The 27,650-nt window shown below is 36.1% G+C and overlaps 1 protein-coding gene across 2 annotated transcripts; it reads left to right on the top strand.

Moving 5' to 3' along the window:
• The first annotated feature begins 21,654 nt into the window (after positions 1-21,654).
• Positions 21,655-27,310, top strand: LOC145010112 (cyclin-like protein). 2 transcript variants are annotated; one of them, XM_078968692.1, is made up of 12 exons: positions 21,655-22,192; positions 22,336-22,381; positions 22,471-22,908; positions 23,713-24,119; positions 24,194-24,370; positions 24,529-24,603; positions 24,702-24,768; positions 24,860-25,318; positions 25,659-25,986; positions 26,441-26,494; positions 26,875-26,949; positions 27,089-27,310. In XM_078968692.1, the coding sequence occupies exons 1-12, from the start codon at positions 21,884-21,886 to the stop codon at positions 27,126-27,128; spliced, it is 2,475 nt and encodes an 824-aa protein (XP_078824818.1). In that variant the 5' UTR covers positions 21,655-21,883; the 3' UTR covers positions 27,129-27,310. The 2 variants fall into 2 exon arrangements, with proteins under 2 accessions (XP_078824818.1, XP_078824819.1); XM_078968693.1 differs by having other exon boundaries at positions 22,474-22,908.
• The last annotated feature ends 340 nt before the right edge of the window (positions 27,311-27,650 follow it).

The raw sequence follows: 27,650 nt of genomic DNA on the forward strand, positions 1-27,650 counted from the left end.
TCACAGGGATCGGTGGATTAATTTAATATATTTAATTATAGGTTACAGGTCACACGAAAAGAATAAAAGAAATAATTTAATAAATCTCAAACTAATAATTAATTGACCATTCTCGATAAACTAACAGGAAAGCAAATCTCTTCAGGTACTTTGGTTTAGACAAATTACACTTTAAAAACATAGACAATTGCATACACAAATTCATTTATTCATGTTCACCGATTCCTAAAATGATTAGATTCGCGTTCACTATAACTAATCCTTTAGCAAACAAGTCAATTCAAACAGTGATCAATTGGTTAAACTAACATGCTTCCTAGTGTTCAGTTCGTATCAAGCAAGACTTGTAAATATAGTTAACCAAATTAAACATTCAATTAACCTCTTGTTGATGGTCATCAAACAAGGCTCACACATTAACTTACTTATTCCCATGTTAATCCTAGTTTCACATTCGTTATTCCTAGACTTATAATCTCGATGGTCATCAAAATCATAAGAGAAAAGCAATCAAGCATATGTTCATACAACTCAATTCACTTAACAATTAACAGAAAATAATCATCATTAATACATGAGGATCTTTTAACAAGCTTAGCAAGATAAATTAAACACAAACAAACTATTTAATATAGCAATTAGTCTAATAATCAAAGCTTCATTCAATTATAAACACAAAGTAAAAGGTTTTTACACCCAAATCAGAAACTAAATACAGAAAAGTACCACAATGGAATGCTAAACATGGTCACGTTAGCAATCCATATGATTACCGACATGTATCCGCTCTCCAATCCTTCCGATCTCCGCTCCCGTTAGCTTAACGGCCTCTCGGCCGCCTTCTAGACCCTCAAAACGGCTTAACAGAAGTTAATTGTCGACTAAATTAGGTTAGAAGTCGAATCCCCCCTCCTGGTTAGTTGAAAATCGATATTTATAGTCTTTGTAGCCGACCTAAGTACGCTGGGCGTACTTAGGTTTATGCGGCGCGTACTCAAGATTTACTCGCGATCAAGTCTATCCGGTGCAAGTCTATACGCGGGGCGTAATCCTCTAATTTAGCAATTTAATTCCTTTAAGCTTGAAGTCCGGTTTCCGCTTCAGTCTTTTCTTTTGTGCTTTATCGACAACGAATAGCTGCAAAACATAATTAAAAGCATTATGAGTACTTTTTAGTTCTAAAATAGAATAAATAAGGCCAAAATATTAAGATAAAGTGCATAAAAATATATATAAAAATACACATATCAAAATACCCCACACTTAGCCTTTGCTTGCCCCCAAGCAAATTTACTTTTACTTTACCAATATTGCACTAAACAATCCATTTAAAACTCAGCCATTATGCCAAGACCTCAACGCGTACATTTGTGTCTAAAATTTTCGTAAAGTACCCCCCCCCACCCCATATTTTAAATACTCACAATCTTCATAAACACTCGCCCACTTTTTCCGAACAATGCTCATTTTATGCAACCCTCCGAATCCATCCGCAGAAAACCTCCTAACCTCAAGGTATTTTTAGTTGAGCAACCTAAGCATACATAATCTAGAATTACAATTTATGATACCACTATGGAGCCCTTTTAGGAATTCTTCACTTTCTTGACAATTTGATCTTTGATTTCTTTGAATTCACCACCTTATTTGATTTGATTTTTGGTATCTTCAACTTTTGAATTTCTTGGAATTTTGATCTTTTGATCTTCACTTTATTTGCTCCAAAATTCTTCAAACTATTTCGTAATTCTCTCTTCTTTTTTTTTTTTACATGTACCTCTCTCTTTTCACTCAAAACCTACATGCTTAAGCAGAGGCGCTCAACCTCAACCTTTATTGGTTAATGATAATAATTTTCCTGGATACATTTCAGGTTTAGGCTGCTAAACATATTGCATCCTTCAAACCGAGCGGGGTTATGTTTTTGTTCCATTATTTCACTAAAATAAGGGAAGCCACAAATGCACTATAACGTATATTGGCTCAACTAAACATTTGAGTTCTTATCGGATCATCTCATACAATATTAGCAAAAATTTAAATTATCACTAGATTTTTCTAAATTAAACTATTATTTTAAGTTTTCTTTTAAATTTTTAAATTTCCCTAAATCTAGCAACTTCCAACTATTATTTCATTTTTATAATTTACTTTTACCGACCCCCTACCCCACACTTATTTCATACAATGCCCTCATTGTATGCTAAAACAAATTAAGAACATAAAAAGGGAGAAAAAGGAACAGACTCCCCTGGGTAGTTGTGGCAAGATCGAATGGGGCTGCTACAGGTTGCTTCTAATATTGCTGAAACACTGGAAACTTGAACTGCTGCTTGTGGATGTGCCGGAAAATAAAATCAAGACCGCCATCTTCAAAAAAAATGTGGTGCAAAAGATCGCAAACAAATGCAATGTATAAAAAACCATGACGTGGAAAAGTTTCGACCACGTCGTCTCGTCAAAAATGACATGCTCTACTCGCGATGAAAAATCCCCCATAACATAGGAAAGTGTCAACCATATCGTGGCAGTCGGAACGATACTTCTTCCTCGCATCGAAATACAACTCTAATAAAGATGCACCCCACACTTATGATAAATTGTGGGTCTTGATTATAATCTTCGACTCTCAAACCACTCTCTCTAGCAACAGTCGGACCTAGCTGCTGAACTTACTGCCAGCTTCCTAAGGGCGAATATTCTGCAGAAATCTAAACAACCAAAGAGCATCAACATGGAAAACAAAAGTAAAACAAACTAAACCAAAGTTTAATTACAAACCAAATACCACTAAACTAAAAATAACACAAAACAAAAAAAAAACAAAATAAAAAGGATCACTCGTCATCTCCATGATCATGTGGCCGTGTCCCAGAAGTACCGGTCCCATCAAATCGTGACTGGAATGGTGGTGGAAAGGGAACCGAGTACTGAAACCCCTGGTGGGCAAAGAATGCATTCAGCGCATCCCCATACCACTGCTGTTGCCTGTCCACATGTGCAACATACTCGCTAAGGTTCTGGACCCTCATGTCAAGACGATCAATACCCTGAGCCAAGTAGCACATATCAATCTCCCGCTCAGGTCCCTGCTGCGCTCCCCGAGGAGCAGGTCTACGCCGCTGGACCCGTCTCGGTTGTGGCTCGGCGGCACCCTCCTCATCTACCACATCATCTGCTCGAACCCTCAAAACACCATCACCACCCCGCTCTAATACGCGCATCGACTCCAACAGCTGAAGACTCATCGGTCTCATGTCGTGAAACACCATTGATCTCGTGATCTCACGTGTCAGCAACTGATATGATCGAGCTAACCGTGTGATAAAATTTCCTCCGCATATCGGGCTATCCCCCCGAAGTCCCCTGGCCCTCCGTCCCAAATATGCAGCCAAAGCAACCGGAAGGTTCAGGTGCCTCTCGGGAGTAACTAGCGCCCATAGGAAATAAAGGTCTGTCGAAGGCACTCTCTCACTGTTCTTGTGATGCGTGAGAGACATAGAAATCAACCGGTGCAACATTCGGTATGTAGTAGACCGAATCATCCCCCCTCGAGCAGTAGATGGTGTATAAACCGCCCCTGTAATCTCGGCCCAAAAAGTGTTCTCGTTATAGTCATCTGGCCGCTCCGTGAGATAGTCAGCAAGGAATGCCACGAAGTGGACACTCCTCGTCTCATCGGCTGTGTAAATACCCACCCGAGTTGCAAGCTCTATCACGCTGCATTCCCGGCTCACTCCTCCCAGTCTGAAAGCAAAGGCTGTCCTGTCATCGAGTGCCTTCCTAGGATCATAGGAAACTGTAGCATAGAACTCCAGCAAAAACTCCCGATATACAGGCTCCTGGATCCTGAACAAACGCGCCCATCCCTGGCACACAAACAAATCCACACCACTCGCGTTCGAGTGCGTGTATTGCAAAAATCTCTGGATCAATGCAGCTAGTCCAGTCCTGGTAGCCAACTCCCAATCGAATGAGGGTGCTATATCAATTTCTTTGGTGAGAAGCAAGCTCAAGTTGGTGACATAACGCGCCCGGGTAGCATCGTTCAGCGTTTGCGAAAATTGTAAAAAACGATGATCGATCACATCCTCGGGTGGGTTGGTCCTTTGCGTCCTTCGAGCCATTATCTGCACATATAAACAAAAACACCAAACCAAACAAAATATGGTAGCATCAATAAACTTCAAAACAACAAAATTGAGTCTGGATGGGGACAGTACGATGGGCGTACATCCAGCGTACGTTGGGCGTACGTCCAAGCTCCACAGATCTGTCTTGGTTGTTTTATTTGTGCAAAAAAAAAAAAAAAAACATACCCCTACTCAAAATAAACACAGCAGGGCAGCAACTGTTAACATCGTGGTCCAAATGCAGTAGACAAAAAAAATCGAGATAATCTTTAAAAAGCATCCCCCATAATCTCGTATCTCATCAGAGAATCAAGGGCAGTAGTAAAAAAAACTCGCAGTCAGTTAAGAATTCGAGGTCAACAGGGGTACGCTTGGCGTACGTCCCCAAATTTGAATCGATAGTGTGGGATGGGATTAAGATGAAATTAAGTCCTAGGGTTTAGTGTATTAACCAAAATCGGTCCATTCAAGTGCTAATCAGAACACATAATAGCGAAATCGGCCCTAATTCAAGAACACTATGAACCCTAGATTTCGAGCAAAAGTTAAATGCAACTTATTTCATCAAATTAAACATAAATCCAAGCTATTGAGTATCCGAAATACTTACTTGTGTGTTGGATTTAACAAGAAACGGAAAAAAATTGAGGATCTTTAGGAGGCTTCTTCCGTCACAGCGTATGCGAGAAAGGAGTTGGGTTTGAAAATAACAGCGAAGTCAAAGGGTCAAGAGATATTTACCTGGTCGCTTATGTACGCAGGGCGTACCTCAACCCCCTGAAATGTTCATTCGCGATCCGGGGCACATTACGCATGGCGTAATTAAACTTACGCGGGGCGTAATTTGTATTTTTCAAATTTTTCCTACCCTTTGATTTAACTTCCTTTTCTTTCTAATTATTTAATTAAGGGACTTAAAACATAATTAATTATTTATTTATTTATTTATTTATTTATTAATTTCTTTAGCTAATGATGACTTCACGATGAGTGATAAAAAAAATTGAGATGTCATAATCACTTATCTTTGTCAAGATCAAACAACAATGGTTGATCAAAAACCTTTGCATGCAAGAATTGGTTTGCGAAAACACCCACTTTCGGGACCCGTTAGAATATTTCCTTTGTTTTCCTTGCACCTTTAACTAGAAGCGGAACAAGAAGTGACCTAACTAGTCAAGAACAGCAAGAGCTCGGTCTTCCACTTAACCACCACAATACGCCTTGCTATACTACGCCTCATGGATTGAGTTGGGCAAATCAACAAAGTAGTAGGCTAAGCAGGTCAAGAATTCCCTAATCGTTTTCATTCTCGAAACCCATGCAAAAAGTAAAGTCAAGCAATGTGTACAATCCCAAATTCCTGCAAAATAAAAACAAGAACCTTCCCGACAAGTGAAATGATATCATCGAATATCAAACTAAAAATAAAAACTAACTAAAAACAAATAATGAATAATCAAATAAACTAAATTAATGACAAACCGTTCCCCGGCAACGGCGCCAAAAACTTGATGTGCACAAAAGTACCCATTAATTTTAATATTTATAACCTAACAAACTTAGACTAACTATGCACTTATAGGCAGTGCACCTAGTCAGATTACAGTATAGCTTAGGTAAGTCGGGTGTCGATCACAGGGATCGGTGGATTAATTTAATATATTTAATTATAGGTTACAGGTCACACGAAAAGAATAAAAGAAATAATTTAATAAATCTCAAACTAATAATTAATTAACCATTCTCGATAAACTAACAGGAAAGCAAATCTCTTCAGGTACTTTGGTTTAGACAAATTACACTTTAAAAACATAGACAATTGCATACACAAATTCATTTATTCATGTTCACCGATTCCTAAAATGATTAGATTCGCATTCACTATAACTAATCCTTTAGCAAACAAGTCAATTCAAACAGTGATCAATTGGTTAAACTAACATGCTTCCTAGTGTTCAGTTCGTATCAAGCAAGACTTGTAAATATAGTTAACCAAATTAAACATTCAATTAACCTCTTGTTGATGGTCATCAAACAAGGCTCACACATTAACTTACTTATTCCCATGTTAATCCTAGTTTCACATTCGTTATTCCTAGACTTATAATCTCGATGGTCATCAAAATCATAAGAGAAAAGCAATCAAGCATATGTTCATACAACTCAATTCACTTAACAATTAACAGAAAATAATCATCATTAATACATGAGGATCTTTTAACAAGCTTAGCAAGATAAATTAAACACAAACAAACTATTTAATATAGCAATTAGTCTAATAATCAAAGCTTCATTCAATTATAAACACAAAGTAAAAGGTTTTTACACCCAAATCAGAAACTAAATACAGAAAAGTACCACAATGGAATGCTAAACATGGTCACGTTAGCAATCCATATGATTACCGACATGTATCCGCTCTCCAATCCTTCCGATCTCCGCTCCCGTTAGCTTAACGGCCTTCCGGCCGCCTTCTAGACCCTCAAAACGGCTTAACAGAAGTTAATTGTCGACTAAATTAGGTTAGAAGTCGAATCCCCCCTCCTGGTTAGTTGAAAATCGATATTTATAGTCTTTGTAGCCGACCTAAGTACGCTGGGCGTACTTAGGTTTATGCGGCGCGTACTCAAGAATTACTCGCGATCAAGTCTATCCGGTGCAAGTATGTACGCGGGGCATACCCTTAAGGTACGCGGGGCGTAATCCTCTAATTCAGCAATTTAATTCCTTTAAGCTTAAAGTCCGGTTTCCGCTTCAGTCTTTTCTTTTGTGCTTTATCGACAACGAATAGCTGCAAAACATAATTCAAAGCATTATGAGTACTTTTTAGTTCTAAAATAGAATAAATAAGGCCAAAATATTAAGATAAAGTGCATAAAAATATATATAAAAATACACATATCAACCCTCATCTGATGATACCCCGATCTCAAGTCTATCTTGGAGAACCAAGATGCCCCCTGCAACTGATCGAACAGATCGTCGATCCTAGGTAACGGATACTGGTTCTTAACCGTCAACTTGTTCAACTCCCGGTAATCGATACACATCCGGTGTGAACCATCTTTTTTCTTGACGAACAAAATCGGCGCTCCCCAAGGTGAGCTACTCGGTCGAATGAACCCCTTTCCCAACAGCTCCTGAAGCTGCGAGGATAACTCATGCATTTCCGGTGGAGCGAGACGATAAGGCGCCTTGGCGATGGGTGCCGCTCCCGGAACCAAATCGATACGAAACTCCACTTGCCTCTCCGGAGGCACACCCGGTAACTCTTCGGGGAACACATCCGAAAACTCACATACAACAGGAATGTCATCAATCGAATTGGGCCTCCCTGCGGCCACTCGAGTATCCATCACGTAGGCTATGAATCCATTGCAGCCCTTCTGCAAACTCTGCCTTGCCCTGGCAGCCGAACAAAACGCCGACCTACACCGGGTCCCTTCGCCATAAACCGTAAGCACTCCCCCACTAGGGTCTCGAATCGTCACCAGCTGTCTCTCGCAATCAATGACTGCCCCAAACTTACTCAACCAGTCCATGCCCACGATAACGCAGACATCCCCCATAGCTATAGGAACCAAGTCTATAGAGAACTCGACCCCAAAAATCTCGAGCACGCATCCTCGAATCACCTCAGTGGCGTATACTGCTTTCTCATTTGCTATAGAAACTCGTAGGGGTTGACTCATCACCTCCCGATCAATATTGATGTGCTGGCTAAAAGCCAACGATACAAAAGACCGACTCGCACCCGAGTCAAATAATACCAAAGCAGGTACAGAATTCACAAGAAAAGTACCTACGCATATCATAATATAAGCACAATATCTCAGCATAAAGGTAAATACATGAAAGAATACATACCGGCTACGACATCAGGCGTCGGGCGGACCTCCTCCGCAGTCAACTGGAAAGCTCTCCTACGAGCCTTCGGAGCCTCAGCCTTCACTGGCCGAATCTCGGTAACCCTGGCAGCAGGCGTAGATCCCTGGCGAAGCTGGGGGCACTCGGCCTTCCGATGGCCGGTCTGGTTGCAATGAAAGCAAACCATGAATCCCTTGGGGCAATCCCTAGCAATGTGCCCCTCCTTGCCACACTTGTAGCAAGCACCCGATCGACATGCCCCCTCGTGACCCTTGCCGCACTTTCCGCAAGTGCGGCCCTTCTGACCTCTAGATCTCGAATCGGCGGACTTGGTCCGCTTGGCTGCCGGCTGAGACTGAGCCGGCCGCCGATCCACCCGTTGAGACTCGGCCTCCTCCCTGACCTGGGTCTCCAACTCGATCTCACGCTTCCTGGCATTCGCCTGAAGCTCAGCAAAAGTCTGATATGACAAGTTCGATACGAACTCCCGGATATCCCTCCTCAGCACTCCCAAATACGAGATGTTTGCGGTTTTTAAATTTCAAAACCCGAGATGACACTTTCTCTCACCCGTTCGTTTAAAGAATAATATTAAAATAATCAAACGAACCCTAAATTTGTTAAAATCAGAAATAATGACATTAACTCATAGTAAGAAGTGCTTTATTTCTAGGGTTTGACCGAATGAAAATTCCGGATTTTCACCATTTATAATTGAAAAAGTTTAAAATTTGCGTAAAATTTATGGATGTTACAACAAATTTATAGCAAAATCACATTGACAAGACCACCAATCTCCACCATTTTGTCTTCCAAATACTTTCAGTTGTGTTTCTTCTGATTCTAGATATACTATCTCTAATATCTTATAAACAATTCGGACACTTATACTTCGTTTATGAAGATCCCTCTTAATGGAAACCTATAAATTATTTCTATGAAATGGAGAATAAAGAAGTACAAACCCTATAATGATGCTACGACACCGATTAGATAAATCGAAAATTATACTTTGGCATTTTAATTTACAAATTGAACAGGGGGATTTTTTTTAGGCGTAAGTACAGATGCCAAGTCGAAGACTAGATATGCATTCCTCATTTAGGTTTAGACTATTAAGTTTTATTATTATTATTATTATTATTATTATTATTATTATTATTATTATTATTATTATTAATTATAAAACACATAAATAATGTCTCTTAACATTAAGTTGTACATGTTTTGACACTAAAATTTGAAATTAAAAGTTATCACCATTATAAAATAAGTATAGTAATTAAAGTGTTATTTATTTAAGTAATTAGTTGTTTTAATATTAAGTAAATTTCTAGTTGGATACATTTTATACTATACACTCTAAATATTAAACATGTATGCTTTTTAATAAAACATGTAAATATGCTATAGTATAAATTATAAACTTCTACCTCTATAACAATTTCACCATTTATTTTCCTAATACATCTTATTCATTATTTACCTTTAATACGATAAAAACATTAACAACTTAACAAAATTATTACTTATAATGAATTATAGATTAATAAATGCGGGCTATACTTTAATTTATATGATCCTTGCACACATTTATATTTTTTGTTTCATTATTATCTGTGCTTATAATATATTTACCAATTAATATCATTTTTTTAATATAACTACTATTTTTTTTTTTTTTCTTTTTGCATATAAAAGGAACAATATAGACTATATTTGTGCTAAAGAAAGAAGAAAAATTAAAAAAATATATTTAGATATTAGAAAATCCAAAAATAATTCTACCACATCATTACCTCAAAATTCGTCACCTATACGACGTGGTTTTAACATGAACGAGAATGGTGATAGGTTTTTTTTTTTTTTTTTTTTTTTTTTTTTTTTTTTTTTTTTTTTTTTTTCTTAGAGGATTTTAGAGAATTGTGTTTATTCTATAAATTTATGTTAGGGAAAACATGTGATACTTGTCAAGACTCAAAACAAATCTGATGTCACTTGCCAAGTTATTGATTTTAGATAATGATGATAATTTGATTAATAAAACTTCTAATGTTGTGTTCAACAAAATATCAAACAAAGTTCTACTTACTTACCATCCATAATCAAATATTTTTTTTTATAGTTATTAATTTTTTTGGTCTATATGAATTTTTTTAACTTACCTCATATGGTTTTCACGAATTATAAATACTTCAACATATTTGATATCACACAACTAAATATCTCTTAATATGACACATATTCGAAGAACCCAAGTGATTTTATTACAAAATATATACCAACCGCCTAAAGCGACAAATACATCTTTGAATTATATATATATATATATATATATATATATATATATATATATATATATATATATATATATATATATATTATGGTTAAAATATAAAAATACAATCTTTCATGGTGCAAATAAAAGAAAAAATTGAGAAAAAGAAAAAAAATCTAGACAAAATTGCAAAAATGGTCTCTGTGGTATGTATTTTTTTGGGGTTTTAGTTCAAATATCAACTTTTTTGGATTGATGGTCCTTTTGAGCTAGTTTACATGCAGTTTTGATACATGTCTAAACTAAAAAGACTATTATACCCTTAATGAATTTAATTTTCATTTTTCTTTCACTTTTTAAAATTATTATTATTAAATATAAAATCGGGCCTCTCTCTCTCTCTCACACACATACACACACTCTCTCTCTCTCTCTCTTTCTTTCTTCTCTCTCTCTCTCTCTCTCTATATATATATATATATATATATATATATATATATATATATATATATATATATATATATATATATATATCTTGGACCTCCCCCTGATCACCATAAAGAACATGCACACACTCCACGATACACACAAATACATACACACATTCCACATATACAAACAGTCGCTACTGGTTAGCCTTCAATGACTCTGCTCGATCCTCCCACCATCGATTGCGTTCAACAACGCATTAAAAGGAAGCTCGAAGATTTCAGACGATGACATCTCCTCTTCCGACTTAGTCTGCGTCAGGATGAGGAAAACCTATCCTAACCCCACCCTCTCTTCTTCTTCTACCTGATCTGCAACGACGGTGGAAGGGCATCGATGGGTGGCTGCGGTTGGTGGCTATGGGCGGCCTTGCTGCTTCATTTTTGTTGGCGGATGCTCGACGAGGAACTAATACGAAGCAGAAACGACGATGGTGTTTGGTGGTGGTTGATTACGACATGATGGAGGCGTTTGGTGGGTGGTGAAGTGGTTTTTGCCAACAATCACAACGGTGGTGGGTGGTGAAGTGGGTTTTTCCAACAGTGGGTGGTGACGAACCTGTGGTGGAAGCTTCACTACCTTCGTTTCCTTTCTTTTCAGGTGAGCTCAACGAGAGAGATAGCAGGGAGGAGCAAGGTTATGGTCTGAAGGTGTTTGAGAAGGGTGTTTGCTGGTGGTGGGTCACGACATGGGGAGGTGGAGGAGGTGTTCGAAAAATTAGGTGGGTTAAGATAGTGGTGGCAGTTTGCTTCGATTAGTAACAAGAAGGGGAAGAACACGGTGGTGTAGGGTGGTACCTAGCAGCTTGCTCGACAGAAACAGTAAGGGAATGGTGGTGGGGCTCGACCAAGACAGATGAGGATGGTTTCCGATGGGGTTGTGGTGGTCTATGGCGGTAGTCGTGGTGGTGAGCAGCCTAGATCGGTGTTACAATCACCAGTGCTTTCTTTCCTACAACTGGTGAGATACGAGAGAGAGAGAGAGAGAGAGGCAGGTAGGTGGGTCCCATAATATATATATATATATATAAAGAAGTGAAAGTTAGGAATAGTGAACTGGCCATTTTTTTGGTAGAAATGGTCCTCTAATTATTTAGGGTTAGTTTATGTCATTAATATATATATATATATATATATATATATATATATATATATATATATATATATATATTAAAGAAGTGAAAGTTAGGAATAGTGAACTGACCATTTTTTTGGCAAAAATGGTCCTCTAATTATTTAGGGTTAATTTATGTCAATATCCATATTTTTTATGTACACGTGTCGGAAACAGTTTTGGTTTCCCGGTCATTTTATCCCCACACCCCGACACCCGTAGGTTAATCGGTCCTTATAGTTCCTTCCTTCCACCGTTTCTTATCTAACTGGTCGGTCTGCTTATCTCGATGCTTCTCACGGCCTCTCCAAAACCCTCAATATCTATCTCAAATCATTTACTTCTCACCGACACAGTGCTCTAAAATAGCAACAATATGACCTCAATATCCGATGAGGACACTTCACGACGAGGAAGACGAAGAAAACTCATCCGATCGAGACCGAAGCGTCCCTACATTTCACTTCTCCATTGATTTCCGCATCACCATCTAAACCTTATCTTGTTTTTTTTTGTAAGAAGTCGACACACCGACAGTGTCCTGTCCTCTCTTATCCGTTAAATAGATTGGAGGCCGTCGTCGGTGAAGACCTCGAAGCTTCTTATGCTCTCTGCTCCCTCCACCATCGCCGATTCCAGGGTTTGACTGGGGTAAGTTCTACCTCTCACGATCTCCGATATATTGCCTGCTTCCGCCTCCAGCCACACTAGCTTTGCCACAGCATCCGCCATCAATATTGTTACCACCTGACTCATCCGACTGGTGCTCTGATTCATCGACCCCACCTTCTCATCGCCGATTGTGGATGCACTGGAGAGATCAACCGATGAGACCCAACCCAACTAGGTTTGTTAAGTTTTCTTGATCGTACCTTCTCTTTTGTAATTCTTTCTTTTGATTTGATCTTACTCTGAGCGTCGTTGCTACTGGTGGTCAGTCACGGCGTTGTCAGAGGGCATGAATGGCGACTGGCTTCATAGACCAGACTTGGTGTTTAGGAAGACTAGAAGAAAAGCCTTGATCATCACCACCACTAATCTCAACCACCACCGGTTGGTATGAAGATGACATGGGAAGCCGAAGGATTCAAAGGAAGTGGAAGGGAATCTCTCTTTTGGTCAGTTTTTTATTTCCTCTACGCTTTCGTCCATAACTAGACCTATAGTATTTTTGGTTATCTCCAAGAGCTTGGTGATTTGATTTGGGGTTTTCAATTAATGGATGGACGAAGAAGGGGTTATTGTTTCGTTGGATTCTTTCTCTCAACCAGCTTATTTGATTAAGAAAACTGCTATTTCTCAGAGTTGGGTTTCTGTTTGTTTTTCATTAAAAAGTCTTTCGATATCGCTGATTCTAAACTTGAAACTTAATTAATAAATTGAACTTTTTTTCCTAGGTTTAAACAAACACTTAACAAATCTCAAGAGGTTGCAGGTTTTAATCGCTTTGGATGATAAAGTAGTAATAGCAACACTCATAATACCTAATGATTTCACTGGCAGGCGAGTTCTCCTTATTCTTATCATCATTAATAATAACATTATTGTTATTATTATAACTATTGTTATTGTACACAAATATTAATAAACTTGATGAATCACTATGCCTTTTAGGATATGTTGAAGGAGGAATCTAACTGCAGAGGAAAAACCAAGGACTACATGAGGGATTGTTAGGGTTGAGGGTGTGCTTCTTGGTGGAACAAAGTTGTTTGATACACCAGGGTTACTGCATCCACACCATATTACCACGTGGTTGGCTATAAAGGAACAAAAGTTAGTCCACATCAGTAAAGAGTTAAAACCAAGGACTTACAGAATCAATGTGATCTTCCAAATATACCCTTTATTATGTATTTTTGTAATCTTTGTGGTGATTATTGCTGTAATTTGTTATGAATTAGGTTGGGCATTTTGTGCATATTAGGGGGACCTATGAGACTTGATATAGAAGAATCATCAGTTGATTCTATATATGTAACTGTTTGAGCATCTCATCATGTAACATCCCAAATTTCAGAAGTACAATTGAAGGGTTTAAAGTGTACATTGAGGAAGCTACTCGATGAGTATGTGCGGTTACTCGTCGAGTTGAAGTGGGATTTGGTCACAAGTTAAGTGACCAACTCGCCGAGACGGCAGCTGGACTCGACAAGTTAGTGCTGGGAAGAGAAAACCCTAATCTTAGCGTTTGCACCCTATTTAAAGGATTTAATGTCCTCCCCTCCACCTTCTTATTTCCCTTGAGAGTCAGTGAACCCTAAAATCGTAAGAGCTTCCATTGTTAAAGATATTTGAGTTTTGGAGGAGGAATATTAAAAAGGGAGCTTGAAGAACAAGAGGCTAGCATCAAGGGTTTGGTGTAGATCCATAATCTACTTCATCTTGGGCAAATTTTGGAGGTAAAAATATGTTACCTTGACTCTTTTGCATCTAGATCTATTCTTGAATGAGAATGGGAGCCATTTTGGCATGTTAAGGATCTATTTCGGGTTAGGGGTCTAGATCTGAGGTTGCTACTTTAGATCTAGACTTGTCTTGGTCCAGAAACTCATAAAGTATCAGCCCTTGGTTTGTTGGTGAAGCATCTTTGTCTTAAACCTTAGCCCTAGATTGATTTGGCCCTATAGCTCCTTGTTTTCATGTAAAGTTAGCAACTTTACGTAAGAGTCATGCCCTAGAAGGATGGATCTACAGTTTGGAGCCCCTGCATGGCTCGAAAAGGGTTTGTATGGATGAAGGACTGAAGAGACTCAACGAGTCGCATGGGTGGACTCGACGAGTCATATGATGATGAGCTTGGACTCGACGAGTTGGAAGAACAACTCGGCGAGTTTGATGAAGATTGTCTTGGACTCGGCGAGTCACAACATAGAACCCCCAACCTCTTCTAGTTAAGACTCAGAGCAGTGAGTTGAGTGGTGAATCAGTGGGTTGGACATGATAGGACTCAGATATTTTTGAACTCGACGAGTCATGGGGTGACTCGGCGAGTCGAGTCGTGATATGAGAGTTTTCTGAGTTTATGAACTCGGTGGGTCAGTGGGTTGACTCGGCAAGTAGGGTCAATCAGGAAGGTTGACTTTAGATAGGACTTTGACTTTGACCAATTTTACCCTCAAGGGTATTATGGTAATTTGGATATTTATATCAATGGACCATTGATGGCTATAGGTGTTGGAGTTGGAGGCAGTGCTTCAGGATTGTGCTTTCATGGTTCGATTCGGCAGTTGCATGTGAGTTATCCTCACTATACCTAAGGGTCTAAGGCACCAAGGCCGATCCTTTGATTTTTATTTGAGATAGTTACTACTGTGATATGTTCGTTGGTATTCTGGTAGAAAGGATGATTATGTGTTAGCTTTGTTGGTTGGATCGGTATCCTGGTAAATTGGTGATGGTTATGCTTAGTGGCCTGTAGTTGGTCTGACTGTTTGTATACTGGTAGGAGATTACCTGTTATATGTGCGCATGTTTGAGTAGTAGTAGAGGGTATTCCATCCCGATAGGATGATAGGGCCCTAGTATGTGTTTCTGTAGACTGTTATGTGATTATCTGATAGTTGCACATGTTTATTAGTGTGTGGGCATTCCAAACCGATGGTTGTGGACCAGGAGTATTCCATCCCGGTAGGATGATTGGACTCATAATAGGTAGGGCATTCCAACCTGATGGTTGTGGGCCAGGAGTATTCCATCCTGGTAGGATGATTGGACTCATAGTAGGTTGGCATTCCAACCCGATGGTTGAGGACCTGGGATATTCCATCCTTGAGGGATGATTGGACCCATAGTAGTTATTGTTGTATGTGTAGGTGTCCGGGTATTCCAACCCGATGGTTGTGGGCCGAGAGTATTCCATCCTGGTAGGATGATTGGACTCATAGTATGTTGGCATTCCAACCCGATGGTTGAGGGCCAGGGGTATTCCAACCGGATGGTTGATTGGACCCATAGTATGCTGTTCATTGCTGTATGTGTATGAGTATTTTGGGGAAATTCACTAAGCTTTCGGGCTTACAGTTTTAGTTTATTGTTTCAGGTACATCAGGAGATTGTGGCAAGGCAAAGGCATGATCGTACCGCTCCTCATATTTCATGATTTTGTGATTTGGTTATGGGAATACTCTAATGTTTAAACTATTTTGAAAACAAGTTGTAATAACTTAAAGGTTTTTGAATGAATTAAAATGTTTTAAATTGGCGTAAATTCTATGAGTGTTACACTTCATCTTCCCATTCATATGGAAAAACCGGAGAAAGCAATGCAACTCTCATGCTTGGATGGAAGGAACATTCAATACTATCGAGGTTGGACAGAGGCGCCTTTTATCGGTTTTGAGTGAGTTGTGAATCATTTTGGTCGTTAATTATAGGTACAATAATAATTCAAGATTTTGTGTTCATGAATCATGATAATCTAAATGTCATTTCTCATGGTAATTGTAATGGTGTAATATGGGAATAAGATGTTGTAATTTCCGATTTTACCCTCAACTACCAATTGGGAAGCAAAGAGTGGAGGAGCTTGAATTTATATATGTTATCTCACTATCTCACTGTCTTATCCTTATCTTCTAATAGCTTACTAGACTCTTTTCATTTATGTATAAGTTATTAGACTCCAGTTTCTTATTTGTGTATTGTTTTTCTATTATGAATTGTAGGTCCAGCAACAGGTTATTGAAATTATCACCCATATAGCTTCTACAACATCAAAGTTGGCATAAAAAATGTTTTCTTCTTTGCATATCAGGTAATTTTTTTAGTTGTAATTCTAATTTCATGAACGTGAATGAATTATATTCATAGATATTCGTTCTTTTTCTTATAAAAATATTATAAAATAGGTTCGATATCTGAAGTTCTATTATGATTCATTTTTTTGGTTAATGATGATGTGTAATTTTTTTTCCCAATAACCACATGTACTATTGTAATTGATTTGTTTATCAATTCCTTAAATTTTTATTTCAATTGAATAGGGGTATCACATGATATGCAATTTCCATTTCAAGCTAAATGAAAACTTATGTATTTTTTTATATCTAGGAAGACAGTATTGAAAGTGTGCACTGGATTAAATAAAACTTACAAGCAGAAACTATTAACACTTCTTTTTATCATGTCATGTGTCCAACTTATAGTCGACACGAGCTATTTTTGAATGTTTGACTATCATAAAGTTGATTAAGAAGTCGCTAATATAAATTTTAATTGCAATCTTATTTTTTTTGCAGAAAATAAAAGCAGATGATTGTGATATGGAAATGTTGGTACTTTGTTTCAAATGATTAGGAGGTGATAGTCATATTCCAATGGAATTGGCCTTAAAAGTCGTAAGAAAGATTACAATAATAGAGATGCTTGCAGCTTATGTTGTCATACCAATGTACCAATATGGCTTGCAGTTGTTCCATTATCTACTATTGTCCAACAAACTATCTATTGGCAGGTATAATTACCTTTTTACCCTCTGGATTTTAAATGTTGGTTTGTTTTATGGATCTAGCTTTTAAATACTTTTATAGAGCAAGAATCGAGGTGGTTGGGCACTTACCTACAAAGCTTTTTAGTAGAACTACGGAGGATGCAATCCCCACGTATCTGAAACAGCTTCACCAACAGAAAAGCAACATATCATTCCTTCAGTTTTCTTAATTTTCATAATCTATTATAAAATGTAGACTTGAATAATGCATTGTATTTACATAATACATGTCCCTTTTCATGTAGGGTTTAGATGGGGTTGGTGTACAAATGAATTTAAATTGAATGCAAAAAAATAATATTTTACGCACTTAAATTTCTTCAGTTAATAACAGGCATGCATTGAGAGCACATATGCTATGATCCAAGGTCTTGATATTCAGAGTGTTGCCCTTCTTTGTGAAGTTGATGTGATTGATAAGAACTAATTTATCCATTATCGAAAGTGTGTATATTGTTGATTTGTAAGTATACGATTACTAATACTTAATTGTTTTTTAGAAAATTGTATTAAAACATTGTCTATATTTTTATACTGCTTATGTTTGTTTTATAGGGTCTTCGTATTGGCCATAACCTAGCCTTAGCTATTGCTTTGTTTAATATTCGAGAGGTAATACTTTACTTTTTTTTAACGGGGTGTTGCTGCCGCACTTGCTATTTACTTTGCAACACAAAGGGGTCATTATGGGGGTGTTTGGGAAAACTTTTTAAGGCTAAAAGTCCTTTTTGAAAAAGGACTTTTTGAAAAAGGACTTTTTGTTTAGTGACTTTTTCTAAAAGAATTTTTTTAAAAAGTGTTTGTATTTGCTTTTGGCATAAAAGTTAACTTTTCAGGTTAAAAGTCTCAAAAGTCACAAAAAGATAGGATTTGTGGCTTTTGAAACACTATCTTTTCTTTCAATACAAAAAGTCATTTTTAAAAGATCTTTTTCAATAGCTAAACATCCTTTGGATGTTTTTCAACTTTTTGGAAAAGTTAAAAGCCAAAAGATGTTTTAAAAGCAATGCCAAACACCCTCTATATTATAGCATACTACAACATATTTGTGTATTTGTAAATGGACGAAACGTAGACAATAGCAACATACTTTACTGTAGCTACCAATTAGAACAATGTACTATACTTCCACACAAAAGCAACACCTTTCGATCCCCGCAACGCAGGGGTCACCTTTCTAGTTTTTATTAATAAAACTTTATATTAAATAGAAAAAAACATAGAAAATGTATTAGAAGGGTATTTTTGTCTTTTCAATTTTACGAGGGCCAAAACCACAAACAAAGTAGCTCAAAAGGACCGTCAATCCAAAAAGTTGAGGTTTGGACCAAAACCCAAAAAAATGCATACCACAGGAACCATTTTTGCAATTAATCAAAAATCTATGTGAGTTTTACAACATTTATGCAACTTCAGAAACAAAGTGTAACTTAGGTGCTGTTTGTTTTTTCTGATACAACATGTCTGCAGTATGCGGACCACATCTGTAAGCCTCTGCAGTAGAAGAGATGGACCAAACGTCTGCAGTCTGAAAAAAGAAGACTGTTTGTTTTTTTAACATCTGTGAGCTACTAAAATAAGCTGAAATCTAAATAAATATATTTTTTTAAACTTCAAAGTTTTTTATATTTTTATGACTTTGTTATAAATAATTAACGAATCTAGATCAACTTTTATGTATTATTGTATAAAAAATAAAAATAAAAATGGTATGAATTAACGTATATATTTGATAAAAACCAACAACTTTGGTTGCAAATTTATAACTAATCATTATAATTAGTGATAAAAGAATATGATACATAAATCGATGGAAATAAACTTCGATTTTTTCAATTAAATCCATTAAAAACATACCATAAATATTTTCTCGAGAAATTGACGACACTGTATTAAATAATATTTTACAAAATTTGGTAAAAAAATATAAGAATATATTATGATTTTTTTTCTTCATATTTATATAAACAACTTCAACGACTATTATTGTAATAAATCTTTATTTATATATTTGTCAAAAATATCATGTTTGTATCGTCAAACTTTTTTTTTTTTTTTTTAAGTTTTGTAATTTTTTTTCAAATTGTTTATCATTAATAAAGTTGGAAAAAATATAAATTAAAAAATATTAAAAAAATCAATATATATATATATATATATATATATATATATGTTTTTTTTTTATTTTGACTACGAAATTTATAGGTTTTGACTAGGAAATAACCTTATTATATATAAACATTTTCAAAAAATTATCATTTTTGTTGTAATTTCTTTGGAAATTTTGTTAAAAGATATGTTATTGTTTTTATTTTTATTTTTATTGTTATTGTGTAAAAAAAGAAAAGTATAAGTTTGTTTGTAAGTGTAAGCAGCCAAGCAGTTGCGATGATTAACAATCACGGCCACGAAATGTTGTTTCCAATCTCATCCTTACGACTCGTCGACCGACCTCACTTGTTTTTTACTTAATTCTTAATCTAATTATTAGTTAAACCCTTCCCATCGTTTAACTTTTAACTTTTTTGTTAATCTGGACTATTATTTTATGTTATAAATATGATAACTAAGAATAATTTATTAGCTTTTAACTGTAATATGTAGAAAAAAGGGAAAGGAGTTCTATTCACTTTAAATGGTATTGACCGTAATAGAAAAATAGAATGTACAATCTAATTAAAAATGCATCAGGTAAAGTCCAAGTCCAAGCAACAGCTGCCCAAAATAGAATATAATTGTCAACTCATGTATAAGAGAGAGAGAGAGTTTCTCTAAAAAAGATAGTGAAAAATGAAAAAAAATGTTTTTTTTTCCGAAATCGCAGATGAAATATACAAAATCGCAGATGGATTGTTCCATTTGCGAACGTACAAGTGCTTAAAGCACAAATGTGTTTTAGGCACTTGTACGTTCACATATGGAAATGCAAAATCGCAAATGAACTTAATCCATCTGTGATTTTATGGGCTAATTTTGTAATTTGGATTATTTTTGCTATTTTCCACAAAATAATTAGTGTATTTAGCTAAATTTGCAACTATCTCATATTTTTTTATTGTTTTTTTTTTGTTTCATTATTATTTGTTCTTATAATATATTTACCAATTAATATCATATATTTATTTTAAATATAACTATTATTTTTTTTTTCTTTTTGCAGATAAAAGGAACAATATAGACTATATTTGTGCTAAAGAAAGAAGAAAAATTAGAAAATTATATTTGGATATTAGAAAATCCAAAAATAATTCTACCATATCATTACCTCAAAATTCATCACTTACACGATGTGTTTTTAACATGAACGAGAATGGTGATAATTTTTTTTCCTAGAGAGTTTTAGAGAATTGTGTTTGTTTTATAATTTATGTTAGGGAAAATAGGTAATATTTGTCAAGAGTCATAACAAATCTGATGCCACTTGCTAAATTATTGATTTTAGATAAGTATGTTAATTTGGCTAATAAAACTTCTAATATTGTGTTCACCGAAATATTTTAAAATTTATGTTAAAATATTATGTTTATTTTACTTATCAAACAAAGTTGTACTTACTTAGCATCCATAATCAAATATTTTTTTTTTTATAGTTATTAATTTTTTTGGTTTATATAAAAACCCTCACTCCCCCTTTTTCAAAAAGAAGCCCCAGGGCCTCTCTGGTAAGGAAGAAAACAAAAGAATCTCAATTTTACGACAAATCCGGTCCGATGACTGTTCTCCACTAACCACAAGAATATAGGGACTCTATGTTTCATCTTTGGTGTCATTGCTGGAGTGATGGACACATGCTTCTTAGTACTGATTCGTATGGAATTAGCACGACCCGACGATCAAATTATTAGTGGGAATCATCAACTTTATAATATTTTAATAACGGCTCACGCTTTTTTTACGAAAATTGCTTCGAGCATCCGGCTTCACCACCGCTGCCTGCTCTCACCTTCTTCGACACTTCCCAATCCAAAACAGACCTGATCTTTTAACTTACCTCATGTGGTTTCCACGAGTTATAAATACGTCAACATATTTGATATCACACAACCATTTATGAAATATATCAAGACACATATTCGAAGAACCCAAGTGATTTTATTACAAAATATATACCAACTGCCTAAAGCGACAATTACATCTTTGAATTATATATATTTTATGGTTAAAATATAACAATACAATCTTTTCATGGTGCAAATAAAAGAAAAAATTGAGAAAAAGAGAAAAAAATCTATGTGAGTTTTACAACATTTATGCAACTTTAGAAATAAAGTGCAACTTACTATAACGATATAATTTTTTCTCCTGCTAAAAATTATCGCTTTGCGTTCTCTCGACCAACGCTGTTGGCCGCGTCCCACACCGGAAAATTTCCGTCTCCGCCGTCGTTTTATCTCCGTTCCGGTCCTCGGTATTCTTCCTCCGTTTATCTCTGTCCAAATTTATCCCTACAGTCCTTGTATCATAAGCAATAATAATCAGGCCAAGAGAAAAGCCCTAATATACAGTCAAATGGACTTCCGATACGCGAGGCCGCCGCCTCCGCCACCTCCTTCTTCGGATCCCCACCAACGACCACCACAACAACCAGTTCCACCACCTCCAGGGACTTGGTATTCCGGTCAATTTCAGTACCACTCGCCGTCACCTCCTCCGCCACAGTGGGCTCAACAACCACAACACCCCGATCACCACCTTCCTCCTCCTTATGCGGTAGCTCCCCCTCCACCGATGCCGTATTCTTCAAACCCTTACCCCCTTCCTCCTAGACCTCATATGCCACTACCGCCACCACAACCTCATTATCCTCCTGTCAATCAGGTAACCCTAAATACTACTATACGTATCGCTCATGAATGTTAATATTTACATTATCGAGGTGTTCGCGGATCGTGCTGTGATTTTCTCTACACTTTGTATGTTTCAAGTTTCGAGCATTGTTGTTTACTGATTGTTTATGATAGGAGTGGAGTAATACAAACTGGGGTCATCAAGGATGGGATCATTCAGGTTCGAATTTCTGTTTGTTGTTCACATCTGAGTCTACTGATCAGAGTATCAAAAAATGTGCTGATTCTGTTGTTAACATTTTCCTATAGCAGCACATAACAAAAATGAAGATGATTGGGCTGCCAGGGCTAGAGCATGGGCAGCTTCAAAAGCTGTAACAGATGATCAGCATCAGCATCAGCATACACAGTTAAACCCTGCCACTCGACCAGAAGAAACAAACTACCAGGATCAATATACCCAGAACATGGATCCTCCATACACAGAGTTTCAACAACATCCACTTCCTCCATCAAACTATCAACAATATCCATCTTCTTTTCCACCTCCACCTAGAACACCTGCAAACAATTTGCAGGAGCCATCGTCATTCACATCTGGATATGCATCGGATGGAAACTTTTCATATACTGCCAGAGATGGAAACTTGCGGGACCCAGCTGCTGCATTTCCTCATCAAGAACCTGCACCTACAAGTTTATCAGCTCACCAGCAGGAGGTACCTTCTAGTTATTCTTCTGTTGCAGGTAATGAGTTAACTGATGTATTCGATTTAGCAATTGGAGCTTGTTCACAGAATTGCTTCCAATAGTTTTCTCCCCTTCCCCAGAAGTACATTGTCACTATAAGCTTCTTAGTTCATCAGCTTCTTACTTCTATTACGTTTATCTCCCCTTTTATGTTCTAACTGCTGAAGTGATTTTTTGTGGACATCATTTTCTACTCTCACCTCAACTTGTAAATATGATTGCTTGAAATTATTTTATGGTTTATATGACCAACATAACTTGTAAGTAATTGTTGATAATCTTACACACATCTGACTTAAGACTGAAGAATGATATGTAAATTAGCTGAGTGAGTGACTTGAGACCTGGAAGAGACAGCTTTAGCTGCAATGAAGATTGGTTTAACTACCAAGTATTACAGTTACCTTGTTATGTTTCGAATGAAGAAGATGATCGTTGAAGATTGTTTAGGATTTTTAAATGATGTGTTTTGCAGGATCATCAGTTGCTGGAAGAAACTAAAGGAAGAAGAGCAGTCAAAGCTGTGATTTTTTTTTCTTTTTCTTTTTACATTATCATATGGAACTAAACTTACTCGAATAACTGAAAAATCTTGTTTTTAACCTGTGTGTTGCTAAAAGAAAAGAAATATTTGGTAAAGATACATAGTTTGGAAGAAATAAACAATCAAATAAGTAGAGGAAGTCTGTATTCTATATTTTTCTTTTTGAAAGTCTCTTAGAAGCTCTCTATCAATGGCTATATGAAACTTTTAACAACAGTCAACATTTCAGTGGATTGACTTCCTCATTTGAATGTCAGGAAAAGAAGATTCAAGAGAAACAAACGGGAAATTTTATCAACCATCACATCTACCTTTTGCTTCAGCTCCACAACACCAAATCCCACCACCAATATCTCCTAGAGATCGATTAATTTCCATTGAACAACCTCATTATTCATTCAGCAACCCATCTATTGACCCAACAACCGATCTTAGCAATCAACCTTTAGATTTTGGGCCAAGATTCAGCCATGATCATGACCCAACAGGGGCAATATCCACTGGTATGCACCTCACACCTTCATTTGGAAGATCAAGCTTCCAACCAACCATGGCATCTGGAAATGCAACTTTTCCCATTGGGGCATCAAATGCATTTCATGTAACAAGTGGCTTCCCTATTGATACATACGGGACCCCTGGATTTCCTGAAAGAAATAAAAAGGTATAATATACAATATCATTTCTGCTGTTGTGTTGTTTTCTACTATGTATATCTGAGATTGGAAGAGTATTTAGGTTTCAGTGCCAAATTGGCTTAGAGAGGAAATAATTAAGAAGAAAGCAGTAATTGGAACAGAGATTTCCAGGCAGGATACCGAGTCTAATGAAGATGAAGTTATGGAGGGATCTCTTGGGAAAGGAGATCAGGTGGATGGAAAAAGCATGTCTACAGAAGAAGAGGATGATGATGAGGTTCTATTCTGCAAATCCATTCCTTTGTTATTCCATCCAAAAAAACATTGCTTTATAGTTTTCATATATGTTATAGAAAGTTTGCAAGAGTGATGTTACTTTTCTGGTTTACTTTAATCATCCTCAAAACTGACATTTGTCTTCATTTTTCTGTGTAGGATTATGTGGAAGCAGCTAGAACAGCTGCAATAAACCAGGAAATAAAGCGAATCTTGACTGAAGTCCTTTTAAAGGTGCCCCAAATACATACTAATCATTCATCTATGATCTATGATCTATGATCTTGCTTGTTTTTTGTACTAAGTTAGTTGCCTACAATGCTTTTGAACAGGTCACAGATGAACTCTTTGATGAAATTGCAACCAAAGTTCTTGAGGAAGATGAACTTTCTGTGGAAGGTTTATTTATTTATTTATTTTTCTTATTTTCATTAGCTGTGATATTCTTTATTAGATCAGTGTAACATAATCTAGGTTTGTGGTTATGTAGTTGAGCATAAACCGATTGCTTCAAGTGATATGCCACCAGCAATTCCAACTCCCAAGTCTTCTTCTGCAAAGGTTCTACTAATTCCAGCTAAGACCAAAGGAACCGATGCCGATGATAGTCGGAATTCCAATTCCAGTTCACCTGGAGATGTTTTAGGACTCGGTAATTACGCTTCTGATGATGATGATGATGAAGAGAAAGAAGTCCAGAATCCGTCTTCTTCCATAAATAGCAAGCCAACAGAGAATGGCAGTTCACATGTAGATGGTAGCAAGCTTCTTGAAAAGGAAAGTGATTCTCATGGAGTGAGCCCAAATGGTAAAAGTTCTTCTCAGATAGATGTCACTCAAGAACATCGGAATCATGATTCCGGTGGTGATGAGAAAGTATCAGATGACAAACACGAACCGTTTATTGATGGTATTAGTGACAAGAATTTATTACCAAATGATTCTCAAGGTAAGAGACACAGACAGAAGGGTAAAATAGTCATTTACACATTCATTCAGTCGAAAAAAGAGACATATTTTGTTCCATTTAACACATCATTTATCATTTGTTCATAGACACATCATTTATCCATTTAACACTTGGAAAAAAAGAAACAAGCCCTTAGTGATTGAACGATTTTGGTGTTTAGTCATTTTTGTTTTGTTTCTAGATAGAAGGTTAAAATAGTCATTTACTCTCATTTGGTGTCCAAAAAAGAAACAATCTTACATATAATGGAAACACGCCCTTGGTGATTAAAACAAAAATGTTTTTTACAATTTAGAAAAACCGTTGGTTTTGATAACAGGGAAAAATACGGATAAAAGAAAGTTGGATGGTAAAGACTACAATGGTGAGGTGGACGCAAATGCAAAGGTAGATGAGGATGAAAAAGAAAAAGAAAAAAACACAAAGAAGGGAAATAAAGATGATAGAAATGGTAATAAAGATAAAATAAAGGATCAAAGGTTTAGCAAGAGTGAGAATAAAAAAGAAAAAGAAAGGAGATCTCATGGGAAAGAAGATGGTAGAAAGCGAGAAAGAACAAAAGATGAAAAGAATGAAAGATCAAGTAAAAGTAGGCACAAAAGACATCATTCTCCTTCAAGTGACACTTCTTCAGATGACTCAAGAAGGTATTTATTTCATTTTTGGAGCTTAAATTTATTTATACTTCACTTCAATAAAACATTAAGGCAAAATTGTTAACCCCTTGAAATAAACATCTTCTTCAATGCAAGGCTTTTTCTTATTAGTCATCATCTGTTTGAAATGTTCTACAATTATAAACCCCTCCTCTAATCACAAATTATATTTGATATTGGTGTTATTTTGATCAACAAGTTTGCAGAGTTATAAAGAAACAAATATAAAAATATTCTTTGGGCGTTTTTCTTCAAAATTTTGATATCGGTGTCATTTTTTATCATCTTGATGAATGCTCTCTAATGATATAAAAAAATATATATTCTGTTTTACATTGCATATTTAATAAAATATATTAATTACTCAAAAAAATGAAAATTGTATTGAGAATACAAAAAACTAGAAATGAGTTTGTTTGAATGAATTTGATTTGGTACATTGCAGAAAGGTGCATTCTAGAAGGCGCAATTCATCACCATCTCCTGTGAGATCAAGAAGGTACTTATTATTTAATTAATCTTAACATTATAAATTTATAATTTTCTAACTCAAATTGAATAGGTAATATTTACCTTTTTTTTTTTTTTTTTTTTTTTTTGTCCTAAGTTTCTTATGCTTGCATATCATTTATTAGGAACAATAGTATTATTACCTTTTGTATATGAGGGATTTCAACACTTATTTGGAGGGTATAATAGTAATTAGGTGACAAAATATGCAAAAGTGTTGATAAGTTTTTGCATATTTACATTTTGTGAAAAGGGTATAAAAGGAAATTAACATGGACCTCCCAAATCCCAATGTCTTTTTTTATTTTTTTATTTTATTATATATGTGGCTCTCATTCATTGGCTTAGCATGAAATGTTTGATTTCTAGACAAGTGTCAAGGTCTCCACCTAGCAAGCGTTCTCAGCACAGGCATAATAACTATTCTTCTCTTGAAACCACCAGGTATGTCAATTGTCAATTGTCAAAGTCAAACATACATTACATTTTGACTCTAATGGTCAAACATCTTGACTTTTAACCTCAAACATTTTGACTTTCCAGCCCCCTATTGGTTTATGAACTGGTTTATATTTTTATGCAGGGAAAGGAAGCGCTCAAGATCCAGGTCACGAAGAGGATAGTGTAAAAAGGGACTATGAACATATGTTGTAATATGCAGTTATTTTTTTTGATGTCCTAATCATGAAGCTAGGTTTTATAAACTCCTTATTTCTTGTACTTGATCTTGGAACAAGTTTGTGAATTGTGGTTTCACCTGGATTTTGCATATTGGGAAATGTATTAGTGTAGTTGTAATCCTTCATTGCATTTGTTAGCTTTATGTGTTGGGGGTTGAATATAATATTTCAAACTTCAATGTAGTTTCTTATTAGTAAACTCATTATAGTGAATGTTTAGGTTTTGTTGTGAAATAAACACTTAGCAACATGGTTGATAAGGTTTGATAAGTCGCCATAAGTGAAACTTTGAATACAACTTTCAATTTGAGAATATTCGAGTTCAAAATCATTGTTGTTATGGCAAATGGTATTAGTTTCAACTTTTAAAGATCGTTGTAGGCACTCGATTGAAAAATATATCTAAAGTGCTTAGCAACAAAACCCAAAATCCAATAAGAATGAGTTAAGGGTAAAGTTAGATGT

The sequence above is a fragment of the Lactuca saligna genome, chromosome 8, assembly GCF_052625555.1.
Source record: "Lactuca saligna cultivar CGN05327 chromosome 8, ASM5262555v1, whole genome shotgun sequence".
NCBI classification, from domain to species: Eukaryota; Viridiplantae; Streptophyta; class Magnoliopsida; order Asterales; family Asteraceae; genus Lactuca; species Lactuca saligna.